At 32.3% G+C, this 24,232-nt stretch overlaps 1 protein-coding gene across 3 annotated transcripts in view; it reads right to left on the minus strand.

Moving 5' to 3' along the window:
* Positions 1–24,232, minus strand: part of GRIK2 (glutamate ionotropic receptor kainate type subunit 2) — a 699,047-nt gene that overhangs the window by 263,950 nt on the left and 410,865 nt on the right. For all 3 annotated transcript variants that reach the window (XM_015136997.3, XM_078001239.1, XM_015136995.3), the window contains 2 exons: positions 15,243–15,386; positions 12,541–12,648 (listed from right to left, as the gene is read on the minus strand). In XM_015136997.3, the coding sequence (XP_014992483.1) occupies positions 12,541–12,648; positions 15,243–15,386 (252 nt within the window). The remainder of the gene's footprint in view (positions 1–12,540; positions 12,649–15,242; positions 15,387–24,232) is intronic.

Genomic DNA, 24,232 nt, shown 5'->3' on the forward strand with positions numbered 1-24,232 from the left:
CAGATTTCTAGAATTAGAATGACTGAGTGCAAATAATCTGCATTGTTAATATTGTTAGTATATGTTGCCAAATACCTTTCCAAAATAATTTCTCTACGTGTTATCTTTCCCTTTACAGTTCATGGTAGTTTCCATAAGACAACTGTATAACAATTTAGCTTTTATTTTTAATAGTTGGAATAACATCAGGTTATATTATAGAGGTTTATAATTGTCAAGTCTTTTAACTGTAGATGGTGTTTTTATTGATAAAAAAAACTTATTATTTCAATTACTTTGTTTTACCTCAACTCCCAATATATATTAATCACACTTACTTTACCTCCATTATTTGTGTATTTGCATTTGCTGATAAATCATTATTTATATTTTCACTTTCAACATATTTCTCATTTTGTTGGATTTTTTTATAAGCAGTGCCTTGGTGGATTTTTCAATGTCCTAACTTTTTCTCTTCCTGAATCTTATCTTTATTTAGCCTTGCTCTCTTCACATTGGTTTGGGGTTTGCTATTTATTTTCTACTCCTGGAAATTTTCCTGTGGTAATTGGGAGATAAATTACATTTAAGTCTACTAATATGTATTATCAACTTCTGTTTGAAATATTACTATCATGTTGAAAAATGAATATTCAGCCATAAAAATTGAAATATCTACTCTACGAAAATTATCTATGCTTTGTCCCATTCTGCTACCACACATACTGATTCACGGTTTTAGTTTTTTGTTGTTGTTTTTTTTTTAAGATGGAGTCTTGCTTTGTCCTTTAAGCAGGAGTGCAGTGGCACGATGTTGGCTCACTGCAAACTCCACTTCCTAGGTTCAAGCAATTCTCCCTGCCTCAGCCTCCCAAGTAGCTGGGATCACATGCATCCACTACCATGCCCGGCTAATTTTTGTATTTTTAGAAGAGACGGGGTTTCACCAGATTGTCCAGACTGGTCTTGAACTACTGACCTCAGGTGATCTGCCTGCCTCGGTCTCCCAAAGTGGTGAGATTACAGGCATGAGCCACCGTGCCCGGCCAGTTTTAGTTAATTTAATTTGGGGTTGTAAACACTGCCTTTCTTTATTTTGCTTTGTGCATTATGAATTATTTTGCTACAAGGAAAAAGCTGTAATTTTGGTATAATTTGTAAACCCATTATTCGAAACTATCTTTTTTGGGGCTTAACTGAATTTGATGTTTACTAGGATATCTAGCCACAGTTCCTTCTTTGTTGAGTATTTGCTTTTCACTTATCATTGTTCTTATATAAGACTATTATTTTCTACTCCTGGAAATTTTCCTGTGGTAATTGGGAGATAAAATACATTTAAGTCTACTAATATGTATTTATATGTATTTATAAAAGATAACTATGTGACATACTTAAATAATAGGTTGGAGATTTAAAGGTATTTTTGCTACCTTCTTATATAATGAAAACTTAGCTAAATGAAGACCTATTGTATCAGAGCTGTCTTCCTTCAGAGCTAAGTTTTATTTATTTATTTTTCTCTAGTATTAATTTAATGTTGCTTAAAAAGGCTGACAGCTACCTCATATGTATTTCATTGTTGGTGAATATTTTTTCTTGAAACTCTTCGTTATTATCATTTGGAAATATTAAATCTCAACCAGTACGTGTGTGTGTGTGTGTGTGTGTGTGTGTGTGTGTGTGTATGTATGTAGATGTTTACATATGTATATGTAGATGTATGCATGTATCTATATATACAGTACATTTATGTATATGCATACATAGCATTTATGTATATGTTATATATGGATGTGTATACCAGGTATATATGATTTTTTTGCAAAATATGTTACCTAAAAACTGAGCAGAGAAATAATAGTTCTTTTCTTAAATTGTCAGAAATATAATGCATTTCTCCATTTTCTGAACATAGACTTTGTTGCATCTTGTAGTTCTCAATTATTTGCATCCTCATGTCTTCTATAGAACTACTCTTTCCCTTTCACTACCTTATGCATATACCTTAATCACTGTTTCAAAATATAGATAACACAGTTCCTCCTCTGGGCAGCAATGGATGATCTTTTATTATGCTTCCACACAGAGCAACTTAGGATTGCTGTTACTTACTACAATAAGTATCACATTATATTTTAATTACTTACTTACCTCTGTCTAGTAAAAAGTAAATTCCCTATGGATGGAGACTGGCATACTCATCTTTTTACCCCAAGGCCTTTGAATATAGGACATCCTATGGGCTTTATATGTGAGATCTCTGAATGTATTGGTTACATAAATATAACCAGTAAATGTTTTATTTATTGAACATAAATAATCATATTTATTGAACAGAAATAAATGTTTTATTTTTGTCATCTCAGAAATGCCACTTATGTATTGCTTTGAATCCAAGTTATATTTCATTTTTATTGATACTGCTGTGTTAGACTCTAAGTCCCTTGACAAAACGAAACATTTCATCAGTCTTTAAATTATATAATAAATATCCAATGAATAGTTATTGAATAAATAAATAGAGTAAGTGAGTGAATTACTCCATGATAAAAACTTTCAGAATTTTTGGTTGACATTCCAATATCATTCATTCATTTGGCAAATGTTGAACATACATTATGTGTCTATTCTTTTATAATTACATATTTTGTTTTCCATATTTTATTATTCTCTTTTTAAGTTATTATTAATGTTTTGTTTAAGATCTATCTCAATATCATATTTAGTGTTTGAAATATTATGCCACATACCTTTACTATGCATTTCAATTTTTCCAAATTATATTTTATAAGTATTTTAAATAAATATTGCACACTATAGGTTTTGTTTTTCAGGAATGTATAAATTCTTCATGTAATTTTGTTTTATAAGTATATTTTTTCTTTGGTTTCTGTGTATTTTTTTTTTAGGTAGAAAAAGAACAGTTTTTACAATAATTTTTAAATTATTTATCTAATTAATTAGTTGATCCTTTATTGTTTATTTATTTTGTTGACAGTTTTCTCAGTACAAATTTTGTTTTGTAACTTATATTACTACTTTAAATCCAAAAAACGTTACTATTTCCTCTATTGGGCTATATAATTGTTAACCTCTGAAATTAGCATCTTATCATTTCTTCTAAAGATGCAGGTTAGCTCTGTTTTATGTATGCCAAATCATTGTGACATGTTTCTTATTTTCTATGAAATTTATGGTAATAATCTGTTTGATATGTATACAAGAAAGTTTTTTAAGTAAGAATAAAATAAACATTCCCAGGTAGTTTTTAAAATACTAGTTCCAAATAAAGTTAAACTTATTTTAAAGTAAGAAATAATTTAAATTCTCCACTAAAAAATACCTGATACAAATCTATCAAAATTCTCTTTATACTATCTTCCTGGCATTGACTAACAAAATATTCACTGGATGTTGGTAGACGGAAAAAGAATCAATATAGTTTTCCATTAGACAACAATGTAAAAAAGAAAAAGAGTTATTTGCTTGTACATTGTTTTGACTTAATGTCAGGAGAATGTGTCAGCCTTGAATAAAGAATATAAGCCATAATTCTCCGAAGAGAGCCTGTGTGATGATAATGAGAAACCACACTGTACATGTGTTTCTAACAGTCTTAGCACAATGCGGACTCTCCATCTCAGAATACGTTTGCTTAAAGAAATTTCTTTCCAGTAATGAGTTGCCCCCAACCATGTGGCCCACAAAGTATAGTTTTCCTTGAAGTATATTGACTATTTCTCTTAGAAAAAAAATGACACCCCAATAGTACTGTTTGAGAGAATTGAGAAATAGAAAGCATAAGGAAGAGATTTATATTAAATGCTGATTTACGTATGAAAGATGAATATGTCCTGCAATTGACTGAATTAGTGGATTGTTTATTTCTCTATTAATTTATAAACCTATTATTTCTGAAAACCCAGGCTGCTCAATCCAATACAATGCATGAATTTGGGGTACAGAGATTTTTTTCAACAGAGTAGTTTTATCACTATTAGTGGGAAATTAGAGACTTTTGTTTTGCTTACTTCACCCCTTCAAATGCTAAATAGTTAAATAAAAAGTAGAGATAGTTAGTTGCATTACTGTCTAATAACCCTTGACATCAAAGTTTAATAACGGTTTACTTCCATTGAACTACGTGTTGAAAAGAGAGCACTTAAACATTGGCACCTGAGCTCTGGAAAAACAAAAAGAAATATTTTACAGCAAAGCCTATGTGCTTCCTGCCAGCTAGAATTTAGAGTCCAGAGCAATTGTCTGAGAATTGGCTGACCTTCAGATATAAGTTAATTGGCCTATAAGGATAGGACAAAGAACACTTTAGTAATCAGTATCCTGAAACTCTCAACTAGTGTGCATAGGATCTGAGATTTTACCATTTGAGAACCACAGTGCTAATATGAGTATAATAAATCAGTAAGTATATAATCATCTCATGGAAAGGAATTAATAATCTAAACACTGATTTTTCTCATTTAGGATTTTTATTTTAGTTTAGGGCAATTTAACGCTAAGCACAATTAAAGAGTTAACAGACAGGTGGTGATTTTGATTTTTTAAATAATGTTCGAATCAGTGAATTAAATGTTCCCAAATATGAAAATACGATAACATTCAGTTAAAAGCCATTTTTTCCACAGATAAAAATGTAGTTCAGATTTGATTTGATTTGAAATCAAATCAATCAATTACAACATTATATATATATCTCATAATTGTACCTTATTTATATATATGTTAATTCAAATTTAGTGGTTAAAAGAAAAAAAGTCAACATTTACTATTCATTGGTGGGCCAAAATAAGACATTTTGGTAACCAAAACAATAAATTTGTGACCTCAAATAAGGCAATCTAATTGATTTCTAAACATAAACATCATCCATAAATAGTTTTCTGAAATATGTTACCGTTCTGAAAGTGTAAAGTTACCAAGCAAAATGATAACTATACACACTGACACACAAAAATGTCGGCACAGTTCTGAGACAGGGCTTATACTGAATTCTATATAAGAGTTAGACAAATTAAATGGCTAACATCTCCAAAGCAAGGCAATAGGCTTGGATCCTGCCCAGCAAGTATTTTTGCTTTTGAGAAGCAAACATCACTTTTTGACTTATTTAAAGATTACTAGTTAACACCACCATTAGCGTTGCTTACAGGAAGGCAAGATAAATCTCAGTTCCTGGACAAGTTGGGGGTCATTGTTTCCATGGGGACTAAGTATATGTACCAAATGCCAGCAAAGAGAGGAAGATAAAAACTGCCATGCATCCGGTATCTAGAAATCTATAATCAATACAGCTCTCACCTATCTAAGGTAGATTTTCAGATTTAGATAAGTTTTGAAGATTGTAAATTCCATTCAGACACCTTTTTCATAGGAAGTTTAATGAGGATTCAACAAGTAAAAGAAAGGTCAATAGTAAAGATTTCTGTAGAAATAACCACTTTTTCTTCAAAATACATATTTTACAAAAAATATTCAAAAAGCACTTTGAAACATGTTCTAATTCTAGAACACATATGTCTATAAACTCAGGCAGGCAGGGAGGGTTTCACTACTAATTCTTATCCTCCTCATATATTATTAAGATAGTTGAGTTTTAGCAAAAAGCCTATGGTTTACTGATACTAGTCTCTAGACTGCTAGGTGCAAGCAGTAAATATTTAAGAAGTGTAAGTGTTAAAAGTTAAAATGAAGCTTCACATGAAAGTGAAATATGACAAATGTATACCTTTTAGAGATGTGTAAATGTGAAATATATTGCTTTATATTATTTATAAATACTATTTAGACATGTACATATTATTTTTATATTTATACTATTAACTATAGAAATTGACATATATTTCATAAAATGTCTTTTTGTATTTTTTAAAGATTTTCCCAAAGGATACAAAATTAGAAGCTGATTTATTACAAACCTATGCTGAGGCAAACACACTGTGATTATTTTTTATAGTCCCAAATGCTTCAAGGTCCCTCAGCACTATTTCTGTCCAAAGAAATTTATCAGTTTTATCTTTTCTATTTTTCAAAGTTAATATAATATTAATACATAAAGTCAATTTTAATAATGGCTTATTAGAGCCTTATCTGCTGAGGAGATAACGAATTCTGTTCTCCAATGTCTATTTTCATTTAAATATCACACAGGAGAATATCAACAAAATAATCAGAATGGCAAACTTTGATGCTAGAAAAAGGATAAGAGAAGTACACAAGAATAATATTAATTTACATCTGTACTCAGAAACAAATACTCTGTAGTAAAATAAAAATTATTTTGAATAACCAAGAAAGTGTAACAGTAAAAGACTGATTTTTTCTCTTGTGAAACACATGAAGTACTCTGTGGTTACATAGGAGAGTTTATAAGAAAATTCAATCATGAGTTAAGATTCAGGGATTTTATTATTGCATTACAGTTTCCTATTGGAAATTCTTTTCTAAATTTAAGTGGTTGTTTTCCCAAAAATGGCTTCTAGGTAGCTCATCTTGCAATGAAATTCCACTATTTTATATAATGTCATCAATTCAGTCTAAACGCATTTTGTGTGGAACCCTTCCAACTCTGTTTGCTGTAAATGGCATCCTTTCGAAGTTATAGTCTAAGAGTATTTCTGTAACATCTTACGCCATCAGTTTTGTGTTTTCTTCCCTCTGAAGCTGGCCTTTCCCAAGCACATAGCTAAGCTTCAGGTGACTGAACAGTAAGGATAAACCATTTCCAACAATAAGTTACATCCTGGTTACATATTCTAAACAACAAAAACAAAACAAAAATTTATTGTTGGTGATGATGTTTTTGTATTTCCTCACAAGTAAATTTTTCCTGATTCTTTATATGTTTGCTATTCTTCTCCCTCCAAATTACTTCAGTAATTCCACTCACAGACTGAATACACAAATAGACAATGACCAAACCATGTGTGATGACAAAGTTTGACCCAGAAGCTCTGGAGTGAGCATCTCAGGAAGCCAAACACAATCTCAGCCAGCAATCTACCCAAAACAATCAGGATTCATCCTATTACTTCCAGTTTTCCAATTTTTTGCCACCCTCCAAATCAGGATCAGCCAGAGAAAGTCAAATATGCCCCCCAAACCCATTATCCAGGTGCCTTGCTTAGTTAGACCAAATCCAGTTTCCTCATGCCAGCAATCTCCAATCACAGCACAGCTGAGGTCTTCATTTCTTTCCACTATAAAACTTTTCCACTCCCCTGCTTGCCTTTGAACCCCAGTTTAATGCAAGTGATGATGGCTGCCTCCCTTCCCGTAGTAAGTTCTGAATAGTAACTTCTGCTTGTTCTCATTTGGGTGGGCTTTTTTTTATTTCCATACTATTAACTCATAAGGACAAAAAAGGAATATTTATAAATAGAATATTTATTATTACTGTTTAATGTAATACTGGAAGGCCTATCTAAGGAAGTAATATTCAAGATGATATCACCAGGATGAGTAAGAGTTCTACAGGCAAAGGCACTGGGAATGGATATTCCTGGCTGGGAAAACTATATTACTCTATGCCAAAGTGATAAGAAAACTTTGTTTTCTTGAGGAAACAAACAAACAAACAAAAACCCTCTGTAGGTAGGGCATAAGAAAAACTGGAGTTTTTAATTGCGCTATGAATGGGGCCAGGTTTGACACTGAAGCAATGTGGATCCTTACAATTTCAGACTTCAGGGTGACGTTCTGCAATCTAAATCCTTTACCCACTTGAAACATTGACCCATGACCCCAACCCACTGACCCCTTGACTATTGTCTTTCCTTGTTCTCATGTTGGAGGTACAGAGCAAAGCTAGGAAAAGCAACAAACTGTGCTATAGGAAAAAATAACTCTGCATCAGACACTTGAGTAAGCGTTCTATGTGAAGTATCTCATAATTTCCATAAAGATCCTTTATTCATTCAACAGTCAACAAATATTTCTTAAGTACATACTTTGTCCTCAAGACAAGGGATACTTTGCAAAGCCTTAATATATAATAGTGGAAAAGGGAGCATATATTTTCCATCTAGTAGGTCTTGCACTCTGGCTAGGGAGATAGCCCTTTTATAAAGTTTACATGAATAAATAATTGCGGACTTTGATAGAGTCAGAAATGAAAAAGGGCAGAGCATTAGGAAAAATTTAAACTTGATTAGAGACTTAGAGGAGGCCTATCCAAGGAAGTAATATTCAAGATGATACCACCAGGATGAGTGAAAGTTCTCCAGGCAAAGACACTGGGAATGGATATTCCTGGCTGGGAAAAATGTTTCTACTACTCTATGCCAAAGTGATAAGAAAACTTTGTTTTCTTGAGGAAATGGAAAAAAAAAAAAAAAAAAAAAAAACCCTCTGTAGGTAGGGCATAAGAAAATATCTGAGAACATGATGAGAAGTCACTGGTGCTTTGGACTTTATTCAAAATACAATCGGAACCTATGAAGGCATTTAAACAAAGGGATGACATGGGTCAATTTTCTTTTAAAAATATCTGTCTGGCTGCTGTGGTTTAGGGAATGGATTATAAGAGAGTTGAACAGAGAGACTTGTGGGAATTCCAGTGTAGCTGTACAGTTGAAAGGTACCACCCTTATGATTCAGCAATGGATGTGGTGAGAGATGAATGGATTCTAAACATATTTTGAAAGTAGAATACACTATACGATCTTTGGACTGACCAGAAGAATTCAAGCTTGGAAAATCATTTATTCTGTTTTCCTTTTCCTGTTCTTGAGTGCTCAATATCAGCCTCTCATAAGCAAAAGTATTGCCTGAGCTAGACAAAGTCTGTAGTAGCACCTACTGTTTTTTCCCCTTCTTGCCCTCCCCTCCTCCATTGAAGGCACTGCCATGGTCTCAGAGGGCTTGTTTGGACAGAAGCGACTGGCTGTATATATAGTAACGGTGATCTTTTTGGGACCACAGTGAATTGGGCTGGGTTCCAATTAAGGCTTCTGCTACAATAGAGTAGAAAGAATTCATTTGATCTATGGACACTATCTAAGTAGAAAGGATGCCCATCTCCACTCCAGGCTCAGACACTTGAGCATGGCCCACCTTTTCCCATTCATTAGAAGTATACTCATTTCTTCCTGGTTTATCTGTTCCACAGTTGTAAAAAACAGAAATATGGGCTTCCTTCCTATTAACTGTTTTAATCCTAAAGTTCATGTTTCTGAACAGTATGTAAAATCTATCATGTCAGTGACATAAAACAAAATAACCTACTTTTCAGCACTTATTACTTCCAAGTCTTATAATTTTATACATCTAATGAGTCTATTTATCATTGGCAGGTTTCCTCTACTAGATTATAACCTTCTTGAGGGCATAAGACAGACATTCTTCCATATTTGTTAGAGGATTAATCTACTAAATGAAGTGGTCTAAGATGACCAAGACAGAATGAGAATGAAAAAAAGGCAATGGGCATGAGAAGAGGGATAAAGCTAGCACATTACATGTTTTCCTTCTTCATTTTTGTCTCTCAGTCATGATAGAATATAATTGTTAACTTTAACGATTAAAATTTCTAGCCTTAATATATTTCAAGATGTTACTTCCGGGTTCTTTTAGAGGCCATAGTATTCTTACTTCAGACTATCCAAGAGGGCAGCCCTTTGCACTCCACTTTTTTTTTTTTAAGATGAGAAATTTGACACAGACAAGTTAGGTGGCAGGATGAAGTTCACACACTTAGTTTTGATGGAATTGGAACTGAAAATCAAGCCTCTTGGATAACCATCTATTGACCCTTCTAAACTGTGGATTCTATCAAGGTAGGGATGCTGCCTTTTCCATCAATGAGTTGGTAACTGTACTTTCCAGGGGGAAAAAAATCAAGTCAATAACGCTCAGTCTTCATGAGGCAGATAACTACTATTGTCTCATGATTCATAAGACCCCATGTTTTAGAGAGATTAATAAATTTGTCCATAAAAAGTAAAGGGCAGAGTGAGAATTTGAGCCCAAATCTCTCTGAATCTAGACCTTGAGCTCTTAACCATTCTATTAAATTTAAAATTAGGACCTTTTGCTACTTAGCAGCACTTTGTTCCTTCTAAGTCAAAATCAAGTCTGTCAAAATGGAATTTTCAATTTTTCTTAAGAACTGACTAAACTTTGTCTCTGTCCTTTAGCTGATGAGTTCATGTACAAATTTTCAAGGATATTGAAAACATTTCATGTGAACTTTTTGTTCCCTTTCTCTTTAACTTACCTCCACCCATCCTCAGTACCTTATCTGTCTTTTCAGGGGAAGGTTTATGCCAATTCCTTTCTACTAGTAATTATCCTACTTGGTAATTCATTTTCCAATCTTTGAGTTATGCTTTTATCCCTGGTATCCCCCATTTTCCTACCTGGCTCCTCCATTTCTCCTTAAAAACATAGTCCAAATGCTTTGCTTGTCTTTGAACTAACAGCATTGTTGATGGTTCAGTTAATGCCTTCAATCACAAACTGTTTACTCATCTCCACTTCCTGTTAGAATGGTTTTACATCCATGTCTCATAGTCAAATTATTCTAAACTATATTATCTTCCCAAGTAACCCATAGCCTTCAGGACTATTCTTTCTTTTAACTCGCACTGTATTCTAATATCCTGCAAATATCCTGAACATGGTATTTATGTTATGACTAAAATCTAGCATTTTAGCTTTATCTCCCTCTTCCACTGTGTGTATGTGTATGTGTATAATGATAAAATCAAACGCTATGTTTGTGTTTCCTCATGCTGTTACTTCCTTCTAAAATGACTGAATGTCTAACAATCAATAATTCAACATACTTAAAAGCTAATTCTAAGTACTCAATTGACTATGACTCTTGATTAATTATACTTTTTATCAGAAATTATATTTGTATTGGACTTTTGAAAGCTTGAAACATATAGCTTTCGATTGTATTCATTTACAAATATGCATTACCTTATCACTGTACATGAAAAGCCCCTTGAGGATAAGTACTGCACATAATTAATTCAGCAAAATGAATTTTCAGATTTTAGAAAAGAATACAAAAAATATTTATGAAATTGCAGAGCAACCTGCAAAACTCATACTGGTTTACCTCATTTATCAGTGTGATAAATCATCATATGTACTTGATAATCATTATATTCAGGCGTATCTATAAGCCACAATGGAGCACAGAGAAAACTTTGTAATGTTTTATTTATTTTGAATTCAAGACAGGAATGTATCTATGGTAATATGAAGAGCATTGCCATTTTTATGCAGATGTACTGAAATGTCAGCAATGGTCCAAGTTCCTCCTAGTGATTTGGATATTTCATAAATAAATAAATACGGTAATAACATCTCCAGTAAACAATAAGATAAACTCCTTAAGAGCTTACGGAACTCCACCATTATCAACTCCAGTCTTGGACACAGACTAATTTTCTTATCTTAAGAGTGAGATAGTTAGGAAGGGACTGTCTCATGAATACTTGGGTTCCAGTTTATTATAAAATATTCCTGACTTTTCATGGTCTTGACAAAGTGTACACTTTGAAATCCTCAATGGCAGGAGGTAACAGTTACATCAATTTGAATCAGCAGTTGGTCATAATGTACTTAAACTGTCTTGGGGACATTATCAAAAATGTAGTTTTACTCTCTCCTGGATGATTTGAATCAGCATTCAAATGTGCTGTTATCTTGCAGGCTAAAAAAGCCCTTCTTAGGTCTCAGCTTTCCTCTTCAGTTTCTATCTAGAACTAAAGCTCCATGTTTCATTGCTAGGTAAACTATAAGATAGCTTACTATCTTCAAAGCAATATTATCTCAGTCACATATAATTTTTCTCAAGTTCTTATTTTAATAAGATCTAATAAGATTTAATAATATCTAGATAATATCTAAAAAGATTTAATAAGATTTAATATCTCATCAATTATCAATGAATCTAACAGAAAAATATCTAAATATATACATTATGTATTTAAGAAAATTCACACTAAAGTATTCATTAAGTATGCACATACCCAAATTCTTTGGGTGCTTTACCACAATCCCTAGCAATAGAATCAAGTAAGATAGATCCAGTGTAGTGTGCTACATTTATATATATGCCATATTTACTGTGCATACATTAATTCAAATATTTCACTTAAATATGACTCAAACAATGGAAACACTTTTATATTTAATTTTTTAATAGCTTGCTCCAAGTTGGAAAGTCTATATAACCACAAGTGATTATAAGCTGCATGTATAAAGACCCATATTAAACCAAATATTCTCATATTCTCTAATTGCTATATTAAACCTTAAGACTAATTAACATTATATGCATTTCAAAGATTATATGCATCAGAAAACCTCTAGTTAGAAAATAAAATATAAAATTGACTTAAGATACCCTTTATCCTTGAATCCTAATTGTCAATTATTATGTTCAATATAATGAATTAAATATTTATTTTTAGAGTTACTAAAGTTAAATGTCAATGAAATGTGACTACAGCAGAGAATATTTCTGTCTTCTTTGAGATATGTTTCATTTAGTAATTACAGCAAATAAGCTGACTGAAATACCTTTTCTAGACCTTCTTCCTTGAGACTGATCACATCCAAATCAAAATCTGTTCGCAAGCCATTGGTTTTGTTGAAAGTTATTCTGCCTGTGAGGCCTTCCCAATGTGCCTATGGGAATAGAAAAAAAAAAGATAATAAATAAGTGAAGAAAGATGGAATAAATATTTTTTCATAAAAGTAGGAACCTTATATTCATTATTTTTCATAGTTGACATTGCTAGAGATTTTTAAAATATTTTAATTTTCCTCTGAAATTTGAAAAATGTTTTTCTACATAAATTATCTTAGTTTCAGTAGAAAATATATTATAAATTTTTCATTTTATAAAATGCATTTTCCAGTTATAATTTTCTGTCTATGAGAGACTCTATTATTATGTTGTAAGTAGTATACCTCTTTTAGTAAAGTAAGAAGAATTTAGTTACTTTTTATGGTGTATGACACATTAAAGATCTCACTGGCAAATACAGATAGAACTACTGTTATAAAATCCCACTACCAAATTCATAATAATATGAAAAGAAACTTATTACAATAAGAGAAACCAAATCCAGGAAAAGCTATGTTATACTAACTCAATTATATACATTCCCCAGAGAATAATTAACTTACTCCTTTACTTTCCCCTAAGTAAGAGCAGGGGAAATGTATTATAATTACTTCATATCAAGATATACGTCATGTAGAAGGAGATGGGAATATAATAATCTAGCTATATAATATGTTCAACCCTAAAAGGTGAGTAAATACCTGGACTTTTTTAATGTAAAAATTTTCCCATTCTGTTGGTTATAGAACCACAATTAGATGTTTTCCATTGTTTGTAATTTGCAAATAGCTTAGGAAAAACTAGTTAAATACAGAAATTTTAAATTATAAAATGTATACTCACAACTAAAATGTTTAAAATAATATAAACAAGACCCCAAAGAAGTAAATATCAGTAGATTAAGAGTAATATTTCAATAAGGATTTGAAATTAATATTACTGAATGTCTTAGGCTCCACATGGTATTTGGATACTTATGTGCAGGATTCTCAAATAGTTTTCAGCTAACAAGTTACAAATGAAATAGAAAAATTATAATATATATTCATAAACATACTGCAACATGTCTTTGCTATAGTTAAACATGTGTTCACTGGTTTGCAATAAGGAAGAAAAAAATATTTCTAGCCTAACGTCTTCCAAAGAAAAAATTTCAAGTGACTAACAAAAATGGATAATAGTATAAAAGTCAACAAAAAGATCAAGAAGTACAGGAATAGAAGTGTAAAACAGTAGAACAAATCTGGGGAAGAGAGAGCATAAAGAAATGTATACCAGGTGAAGTTGCACAAATAATTTTATCACAAATTTACTTCTGAACTGCCTAGCAACCAAAACAAAGAAGAAAATATGATAAAAACACAATATACAGGGTCTATAATTTAAGACATACCAGCTGCTCAGGAGAAAGCTTTTCCTGGCACTGAGACCTGAGAGAAATTTCTCCTGTTGGTCCTCATAAGGGGGACACTGTGTGATTTAGTGGACAAGATTCTCAATTACACCCTACAATAAATACAATGGGGAACGTCACACAACTGCTTCTTTTCGGTCTGCTTGACACATGTCATGGTTTCAATAATCTAGTGCTGAGTTCAGAAAAATCAATTCTTCATCTCACCAGACCTGTGGACTATGTCTGCAGCTCACTAAGGCTCAGTTTTAAACCAGAAGTAAATGTTAGAATATGGGCAACTAATAAACTGCATATTATTCGGAAACTATTATAAATTCATCTACCTGAGAGTTTGATAAGAATTAGACAAAGAAAATTCATGGATATTCAGAGATACTTAATTATGATCCTATTTGCACTTTTATTTTCATGATGAATAATTTATTACAAGATGAACTGATGATTTATTTTAAGCCATTAATAAAAAAATCTCATATGGTAATAATACCTGTGATATCTCATTGCAAAGATTAAGGCTCAGTTAAACTTTCATATATGAAAAGTATTCTAAGCTAACAAAGGACTTTCTCTTATGACAGGAAAAATATATATGTATATGTATTTGTATATATATGGACGTATATTTGTAGGTACATATGATCTTCAAAATGTTTCTTTTTCTCACTATGAATATGCTTGATCTGTAACAGACATAATCAGAAATGATATGTGGTAATAAGAATGGTTGCATTATATAATATGGAGTAAATTTTGCACTTTGATTAATTCATATATTCTATTTTTGTTAACTGTTAATATAATTTAAATAACTAGACATATTTAGGAACAATTAATCTAAATAACTATATTTGAAGCCTCACAAATTAGGTATAATTTTACTGTAGTGCAAATGACATTTATATTAAAAATGCATTTTATATTTTGTTGCCTAAAATATAAGTATTCTTTTATTAATCTATATCTCTACATAAAGGAAAAGTAATAAATATAAAGATTCAGAAAGGTAAAGGTTAACCCTCATAGATACTTTGACAGATATTTTGTTTCTAATGGGATTCCCCCCACCTTTCATTTGGTATTGTTTAGTAAAAATGTTAATTTTGCTTATTTGGAGTCAGAGAGAAAATTTAAATTAAACATAAAGTAAAAGGTCACTTGCTAGAAAAACCACAATAATCTCACTTCATTCAGCTTGACAACAAAAGAGACAAGGCAGATGTTCTTCTCCTGACATACCTCTTTAATTAGACTCATAAAGCGAGTCCCGAAGCGCCAGGGTTTATGTCGATTACACTGCAAGGAACTGACTGTCATCTGGGGAAACTGTTGGACGGCCACAGACACCACATGCACAGCATCATACATTAGAGCAGCATCAGTCTGAAAAGCAAGGGAAAGGGAAATGTATAGTCAATATAACTTGTAGAACCTGTGGTAGATGGTTTGCAAGGAGGGAGAGGGAAGAGGTAAGGGAAATATATATATACCATTTTTCTTTGTATAAAGAAGAAAACATTATCTTTTTTTTTTTTTTTTTTTTTTTGAGACGGAGTCTCTCTCTGTCGCCCAGGCTGGAGTGCAGTGGCCGGATCTCAGCTCACTGCAAGCTCCGCCTCCCGGGTTCACGCCATTCTCCTGCCTCGGCCTCCCGAGCAGCTGGGACTACAGGCGCCCGCCACCTCGCCCGGCTAGTTTTTTTGTATTTTTTAGTAGAGACGGGGTTTCACCGTGTTAGCCAGGATGGTCTCGATCTCCTGACCTCTTGATCCGCCCGTCTCGGCCTCCCAAAGTGCTGGGATTACAGGCTTGAGCCACCACGCCCGGCCTGAAAACATTATCTTTAACATGCTCTCGTTCTCTTAAACAAGTCATTATGATCAAATTACTACATCAGCTCCATAAGAAAATTTGACCTATCCTCCTTTTCCTGAAATAACCCAATTACATATAGTCCTAGTATTGCCGTTGAAGTAGGAAATGTATGAAGACAGGCTTTATTTCCTTTTAGTGACTCTCTCTGCTTCTTACTCTGTCTCACTAGACACACACACACACACACACACACACACACACACACACAATGAGTACATTGCTAACATTTTTAATGGTCATATAAATTACATATTGTATATAAAAGTAAGTAAACAGTTTCCTTTTATAGGAAGAAACAAAGATTTTAAGGGAGATTTACTTAAAACCTTAAATTCTTTCATTGTTTTAATCTTTTAGCTTTAAAAAGATATAAACCCTGATCTTTTTCTTCAACTCAAATTTTCAAAAGTTTCAATCTCAGAAACGATGGTAGTTTTGAATCTGAATAGCTGTATTACTCGCTTTTCAAGAAGCTAAGCTTAATCTCTTGTACTGTTTCCTTTCCCCAAGATTTCCATATGAATAAAAGTTCATTTGGCTTCTCAAGTAAAACGAATATGAATTCTACTGTGTTTGCACCTGCTCAAATGACCAACCACTTTGGAGGTTGACGATACAAAAATAAAATGTTTATAAGTCATAACAAAACAGAGGCTCAGTGATTGTCAAGTGCTGTGTTAAATGGACCCTCACATTGTGTTTGACAGATGGATGCCAGGCTTACTACCTAGAGAAGACAGCCACACTGACAGTACTCCTAGCAATGAACTTTGGCCATCTGCTTGGCATGCTTTAGAATAAAAGCATATATTTTCTCTTCTCATTCACACAATTAGTGAGCTGTGAAATGAATTCCAAAATGAATAGGAACCCTGTAGATTACAGCATTTGCCACAATACAAAATGAGTATACACAGTAGCTTTCAAATAAATGGATCCTAAGGAGCTATATCACACAAAATGGAAGATGGCTAAAGAGCACAATGCAATAAGAGAACATAATAATATTATTTTATCGTTCATAAATCTCTGGGGAAAATAACTCAGATTCCTAACCTTCATTTTATAAATTTTACTGACTATTATCACGTACCCTGAAGGATACGTAGTGAAAACTAGTAGTGGAGTTCATAGAGGCATATATCCTGAGCCTGAAGATTTGACTGATACTTGTCTTTGACCCGAGATAACATTCAGAGGACATATTACATATATTACACGGGTGGTCACAAAAATTATCACCAGAATTAGGAAGATATATTTTGAGTGTTTAAAATATATCACTGTCAACAGGAAGGGTAATTTTGCAGCATAAAACATAAGAGAGTCTTAAAAATATTTATGTTTATTTTAACCCAGTAATTCCTCTTTCTGGATTTAACATTAAGAAAATCAGAGATAAGAACAAAGGCAACATATCCACTGGGTTCTTTTAGAAAAAAAAAGAGAATGGAAATCTACTGAATGACCAAAATAGGGAAATTTCTAAATAAATTCACAATGTTTTCTTATATAAGCACTAAAAAATCAGTTTTGAAAAATACTTAACTAGACGGAAATTAAATACATCTTAAATGGTGTTGTGTTAAATTAGATTTAGATTATGCAGAACTGTATTTCCAGCATAAATCATTATATATAGCAATGTATAAATAATGATTTTATATATAATATACATAATGGTTTTGTATATAATACATAACGGTTTTATATATAAATAACAATTTCATGTATTATATATAATATAGAAGTATGTAATATATAATATATAATATATAAAACCATTATAATATATAAACATTATTTTATACATAATATATAAACTATTATATAATATATACATTAAAAAGCATATATATAATGGTTTATGCTGGAAATACAGCATAAATATATATTTACTTTATAAATATTATATATATTTATAAATAATATATTTTTATAGAGTAATATAAAGTATTACTTTATAAAGCAATATACATATTTATAAATTGAATATCTAAAATATGCATGTATATATACTTATATATGTGAGTAATTAATGTATTTACTTTATTCTCTGAGTAATAGTATAATAAAAAACCTATTGTTCACATTTTATAAATAACAAAACCAAGGTTGGGAGAAGTGAAGAACTAATTAAAATCACAGCTAACAAGTGGAGAAGCCGACCCTCTCTGTTCAGGAATGCTTTTGAGTCACCACTACATACTATATAAACAACAGGAAAACACAATAAATTAATAATATTTAACTCTTGTGAAATAATCATGAGTAAAATTTTTATTTCGTATTTATTTTCCACAGTTTTTAACATTAATGTGTAATGTACGAGGAAGATTACAAATACCATAGCAGTTATTGCCAAGGTAAAAATTTTAATCTATTTATGCAAAAAATAACTAAAAGAATAAAATATATAATATTTCTAATTCCAAGTTTTCATGAAGATAGCTTTTCATGACTTATTGACATATAGATAATCTTACAGGACATACATAAAAATCCTAGAGTAGTAACCTTATTTAATATGACAATGCTAGAAAATAATTCTGCCTAATTAAAAATTTAAAAATCTTTTCTGGTATAGAGTTTCAATTTCATGATGAGGGACACAGTAGTTGATAATAAAACCCTTTGAAATCTGTTATTTTAAATGCAATTATAAAAATTAGACAATATTATTAAACTACAAGATAAATATAGCTGGGTACAGTGGCACACACCTGTAGCCCCGCTATTTGGAAGGGTAAGGTAGGAGGATCACTTGAGCCCTGACGTTTGAGCCCAGTCTGGGCAAAATGGTAAGATGACTCTCTGTAACAATAAAATATAAATCCTTGAGAAAAAGGTACAAGTACTTTAAAAGTTGCTGATCAAACTACTTCTGGATTTCCCAGTTTAAAATATCTTTACTTATAAATCAATAAACAGAACTTCTGAAATACTTTCTATTATATGTTCTTCAGTTTGGAGTACTTTTTTGTTTTAATTTTAGACTAATTGTTTTTGTGATAGTGTGCAGTTTATTTTTCTGTTCATATTTAATATCTTGTCAGATTAAACTATTGTCTTCTTTGTAAAATTGTTTATCTATAAATTCTTCCTTTGAAAAATTGTGAGAAAATTCTAGTGCTTCAAAAATATGATTTCTCTTATTCTCACAAGAATGCTTACAAAAATGTGGCTTCTCTTATTCTCACGAATATGTGAAAATTTGTCTTCTATTAATAATATTAATAGCCGATATTCATTCAATATCTGTGTGTGAGGCACTCTCCTTAAATTAATTCCTTTAATTTCCATAACCATTATTCAGGTGCAATCCCATCAAGTTTGTATCAAATAGGAAAGCAAGGCAGTCAGTAGTTAAGTAACTCAAAAAACAAACCATAGTATATACAGGTAGAGCTGGATTTAATCCATATAGTCTGTCCAAAGTTTATATCCTTTTCTCTGGGTTTCTCACTCAGCACTCTACAGTTAATAAGCAAAGTAGTGAAGGTGGTTTTGTAGTTACACAATATAACAAATGTCAACTAGCACTTGAATGCACAGATCTCTATATAATTTGTTCATAAATATTTACATAATGAAAAGGCACTGCAAAATAAGAAAAGGTAGAGATTATAGAAAATTGGTAAATATATATTTGTAAAAAAGAAATATGTTATTATACCTGGGGCATGGAGATCGCCCTGTCCGACTCACCACAGCCTATTCCCATACAACCATCAGGGGACGCTAAGGGCAGGCCCATACCCCTGGCACTATCCACAAAGTACCCAAGCATGCCATCCAGAGAGCTGAGAACAGCCCTGCCTCGTTCACCACTGTTGGTGTCTGTGCACTCCTCCTGGGGACTGGACCATCCAGTCTGTTGCAGGCACTGCTAACACCAGTATTTGATGCCTGGGAGCCCACGGGTGTCCCACCATCACTACTGCTATTTCTCATGCCATGCACACTGCTTAGGGGCCCAGGAATTCACCACACACATGCCCACTGCTGCCACTACTGAACCCAAGCAAGCTTCCTGGAGGCCCAACAATTGGCCCTCCTGGACCCAGTAACACCAGTGCCCTTGTATGCCACACAGGGTGCCCTTGTATGCCACACAGGAGCCTAAAGACAGGCACACTTAGCCCATCGATAACACCACTGAGCCTGAGGACTGAACTACCTGGCACGCCTATACCCAGTAAAATCTCAACCCAGTCTCCACTAACAATCACAGTCTAAGAAACTGAGGAAATCATAGACACCACTGATGCTGTAAAAATCATATGAAAACTACGCTACTGCTAACCCTAGAATCAAAGCTAAAGTGCCTCCTCAACCAATACCACAGATAAATCCATAGGAAAAATTTTCCCTTATGAAAACCCACCCAAAATAATTGAAAAAAGCTGGCCAAGTGGCTTACACCTGTAATTCCAACACTTTGGGAGGCCAAGGTGGGTGGATCACCTGAAGTCAGGTGTTTGAGTCCAGCCTAAACAACATGACGAAACCTGGTCTCTACTAAAAATACAAAAGTTAGCAGGACATAGTAGCTGTGGGCCTGTAATTCCAGCTACTTGTGAGGCTAAGGCAGGAGAATGGCTTGAACCCGGGAGGTGGAAATTGCAATCAGCCAAGATAGCCCCACTGCAATCCAGACTGGTTGACAAAGTGAGACTCTATCTCAAAAAAAAAAAAAAAAAAAAATTGAAACAAGCAACTATTATACAAGATGACAAGATGTGTAGATATCAACATAAGGACAAAAAAGGACACAAGAAATAAACAATCAAGGAAGTACAACACCTCTAAAGGAACACAATAATTCTCCAGTAAAAGATTCAGTGAAAAACAGATCTATGAAATGCCCGAAAAAAGACTGAAAATAATTATACCAAAGAAGCTTAATGAGACACAGAGAACACAGGAAAACAATACAAAGAAAAAAAAAAATCAGGATATGAGTGAAAATTTCAATAAAGAGATAGACATTATATAAAAGAACCAAATTCTGGAACCACTACAGAAAACCACTAAACCACAATGATAAACAATAAGAGAGAAAGAAGGGAACAAAGGATAAACAAAACAATCAAAAACAAAAAATGATGAGAATAAGTCCTCACATATTAATAATAACCTTTAATATACAAACATAATAAGGTGTCCATTTGAAAGATATGACTAGCTGAATGGATTTTTTTAATGATGCAACTATATACTGCCTACAAGAAATCATCTCGCTTATAAAGACACATATAGACAGAAAGTAAAGGAATGAAAAACAAGTATTCTATACAAATGAAAGCCAAAAGTGAGCTGGAATAGCTATACTTATATCAAATAAAACAGACTTTAAGTCAAAAAAACAGTACAAAGAGACAAACCAGGTCATTATATAAAGACAAAGGGATCAATTCAGCAAGAGGACAACATTTCTCAATATTTATGCACCCAGCAGCAGGGCACCTAGATATATAAAACAAATCGTATTTGATCTAAAGAGAGACAGAGTTTTTAAAAGTTTGTTTCCACAAACTTTTAAAAGTGGAAATCATATCAAATGTCTTATCAGACCACAATAAACAAAAAAATAGAAATCAGTAACAAGAAAAATTCTTGAAACTACAAATATATGGATACTAAACAGCATACTCTGAAAGACCATTAGGTCATGGAGTAAATTAAGCAGAAAATCTAAAAATTTCTTGAAACAAATAAAAATGGAAACACAACATACCAAAACATATGGGATACAGCAAAAGCAGTGTTAAGTGGGAAGTTTATAGCAATATGTGTGTACATCAAGAAACTATAAAGATTTAAAATAACCTAATGATACACCTCAAGGAACTAGAAAAGAAAGAACAAATTAAACCTAGTATTAGTAGAAGAAAAAAGTAATAAAGATCAGAACTGAACTAAATGAAATAGAGACTTAAAAAAATAATACCAAGGATTATTGAAATGAAAAGTCTTTTAAAAAAAATTGACAAACTTCTAGTTAAACTAACCAAGAAAAAAAGATAAAAGACCCAAATAAACAAAATCAGAACTTAAAAAATGACATTACAATAGATAACACTGAAATACAAAAAAATCCTAAAAGACTATTATGAAAAACTATATACTAACAAACTCAAAAATTTATAGGAAATGGATAAATTTTTAGACACACACAACCTAACAACACTGAATTAGAAAGAAGTAGAAAACCTGAACAGGCTAATAAGAGTAACAAAATTAAATCAATAATAAAATGGCTTCCATAAAAGAAAAGCCCAGTACCAGATGACTTCACTGCCATATTCTACCTAGCTTTTAAAGAAGAATTAACACCAAGTCTACTCAAACTACCTGTTAAAAAACAAGAGGAGATAATTCTTCCTAACTCATTTTATGAGGCCAGTATTATACCAAAACCAGACAAGGACAAAACAGCAACAACAATGGGTGAACATCTATGTTTTGTTCACAGCTATGTTCACAGCCAAACATCCCTGATGAACATAGATCCAAAAATTCTCAATAAAATACTAGCAAGCTAAATTCTACAGTACATCCAAAAGGTACTACAACATGATCAAGTGGAATTTATTCCAGGAGCTCAAGGATGGTTCAACAATAAATGTAATAAAACAATAAATGTAATACATCACACCAATAGAATAAAGGGTAAAAATCATGTGATCTCAATAGACACAGAAAAGTATTTGATAAAATTCAACATTCCTTCATAATAGAAACTCAACAAACTAAGCATAAAAGGAACATGCTTCAGTGTAATACAGGCCATATATGACACACCTACAAATAACATAATGTATGAGAAAAAGCTGAAATCCTTTCCTCTAAAAACTGGAACCAGACAATGATGCCCACTTTTACAACACCTATTCAACATAGTACTGAAAGTCCTACTCAGAGCAATCAGACAAGAGAAAGAAAGAACATTGAAACTGGGACCAAAAAAAAAGGAAGTCAAATTGTCCCTTTTTGCAGGTGACATGATCTAGTATTTTTAAAAAACCTAAAGACTCCAGCAAAAACTCTATCTGGCATATTCAGTAAAGTTGTAGAACACAAAATCAACATACAAAAATCAGCCATTTTTTAATACACAAATAACTAACCAGTCAAAAAATCAAGAAGGTAATCTCATTTACAATACCAACAAAAAGTAAAAGACCTTAGGAATAAATTTTACTAAGAAGATGAGGAACTCTACAATGAAACCTACAAAAAAACTGATTAAAGAAATTGAAGATGACACAGGCAGATGAAAAGACCATGCTCATGTATTGGAAGGATTAATGTTGTAAAAATGGCCATGCTACCCAAAGCAATCTACAGATTCAATACAATTCCCACCAATATATCATGACATTCTTCACAGAAATAGGAAAAAAAAAAAAAAAAAAAAACTTCTAAAATTCATGTGGAACCAAAACAGCCTGAATAACCAAAGCAATCCTGAGAAAAAAGAAAAAAAGCTGAAGGCATCACGATACCTGACCTTAAAATGTGTTACAAGGCTACAGTAACTAAAACAGCATGGTATTGGTATAAAAACAAACACATAGACTAATGAAACAAAATAGGCAATCCACAAATAAATCCACATATTTATAGCCTACTGATTTTTGACAAAGAAGCCAAGAATACACATTGGAAACAGAATAGGTTCTTCAATAAATGGTACTGAAAAAAACTGGATATCCATACTCAAAAGAACAAAACTAGACTCCTATGTCTCATCATATACAAAAAAAAATGCAAAATCAATTAAAGTCTTAAACATAAGTTCTGAAACTATAAAACTACTAGAAGGAAACACAGACTAATACTCTAGGACATTGGTCTAGGCAAATACTTTATGGCTAAGAACCCAAAATTACAGGCAATTAAACAAAAAATAGACATATGGGACACAAAAAGCCATATGGGACATGAAAAGATTCCGCACAGCAAAGGAAACAACCAACACAGTGAAGAGATGACCTGTTGAATGGTAGAAAATACTTGCAAGCTATTTGTCTCACATGTGACCAATATTTGTAATATAGAAGGAGCTCAAACAACTTGTGTTAAAAAAAAAAAAAAAAAAACATTAAAAAGTGGGCAGAGGATGTGAATAAACATTTCTCTAAAAAGATATAAAAATAGACAACAGGTATATAAAAAACACTCATTATCACTAATCATCAGGGAAATGCAAGTCAAAACCACAATGAGATATCATCTAATCCGAGTTAGAATCATTCTTAAACAAAAAGACAATAACAAATGCAAACCAAAAATGTGGAGAAAAAGGAACTCTTATACACTGCTGCTGAGTGTATAGTCCATTTTCA

The sequence above is a fragment of the Macaca mulatta genome, chromosome 4 (genome assembly GCF_049350105.2).
Source record: "Macaca mulatta isolate MMU2019108-1 chromosome 4, T2T-MMU8v2.0, whole genome shotgun sequence".
NCBI lineage: Eukaryota > Metazoa > Chordata > Mammalia > Primates > Cercopithecidae > Macaca > Macaca mulatta.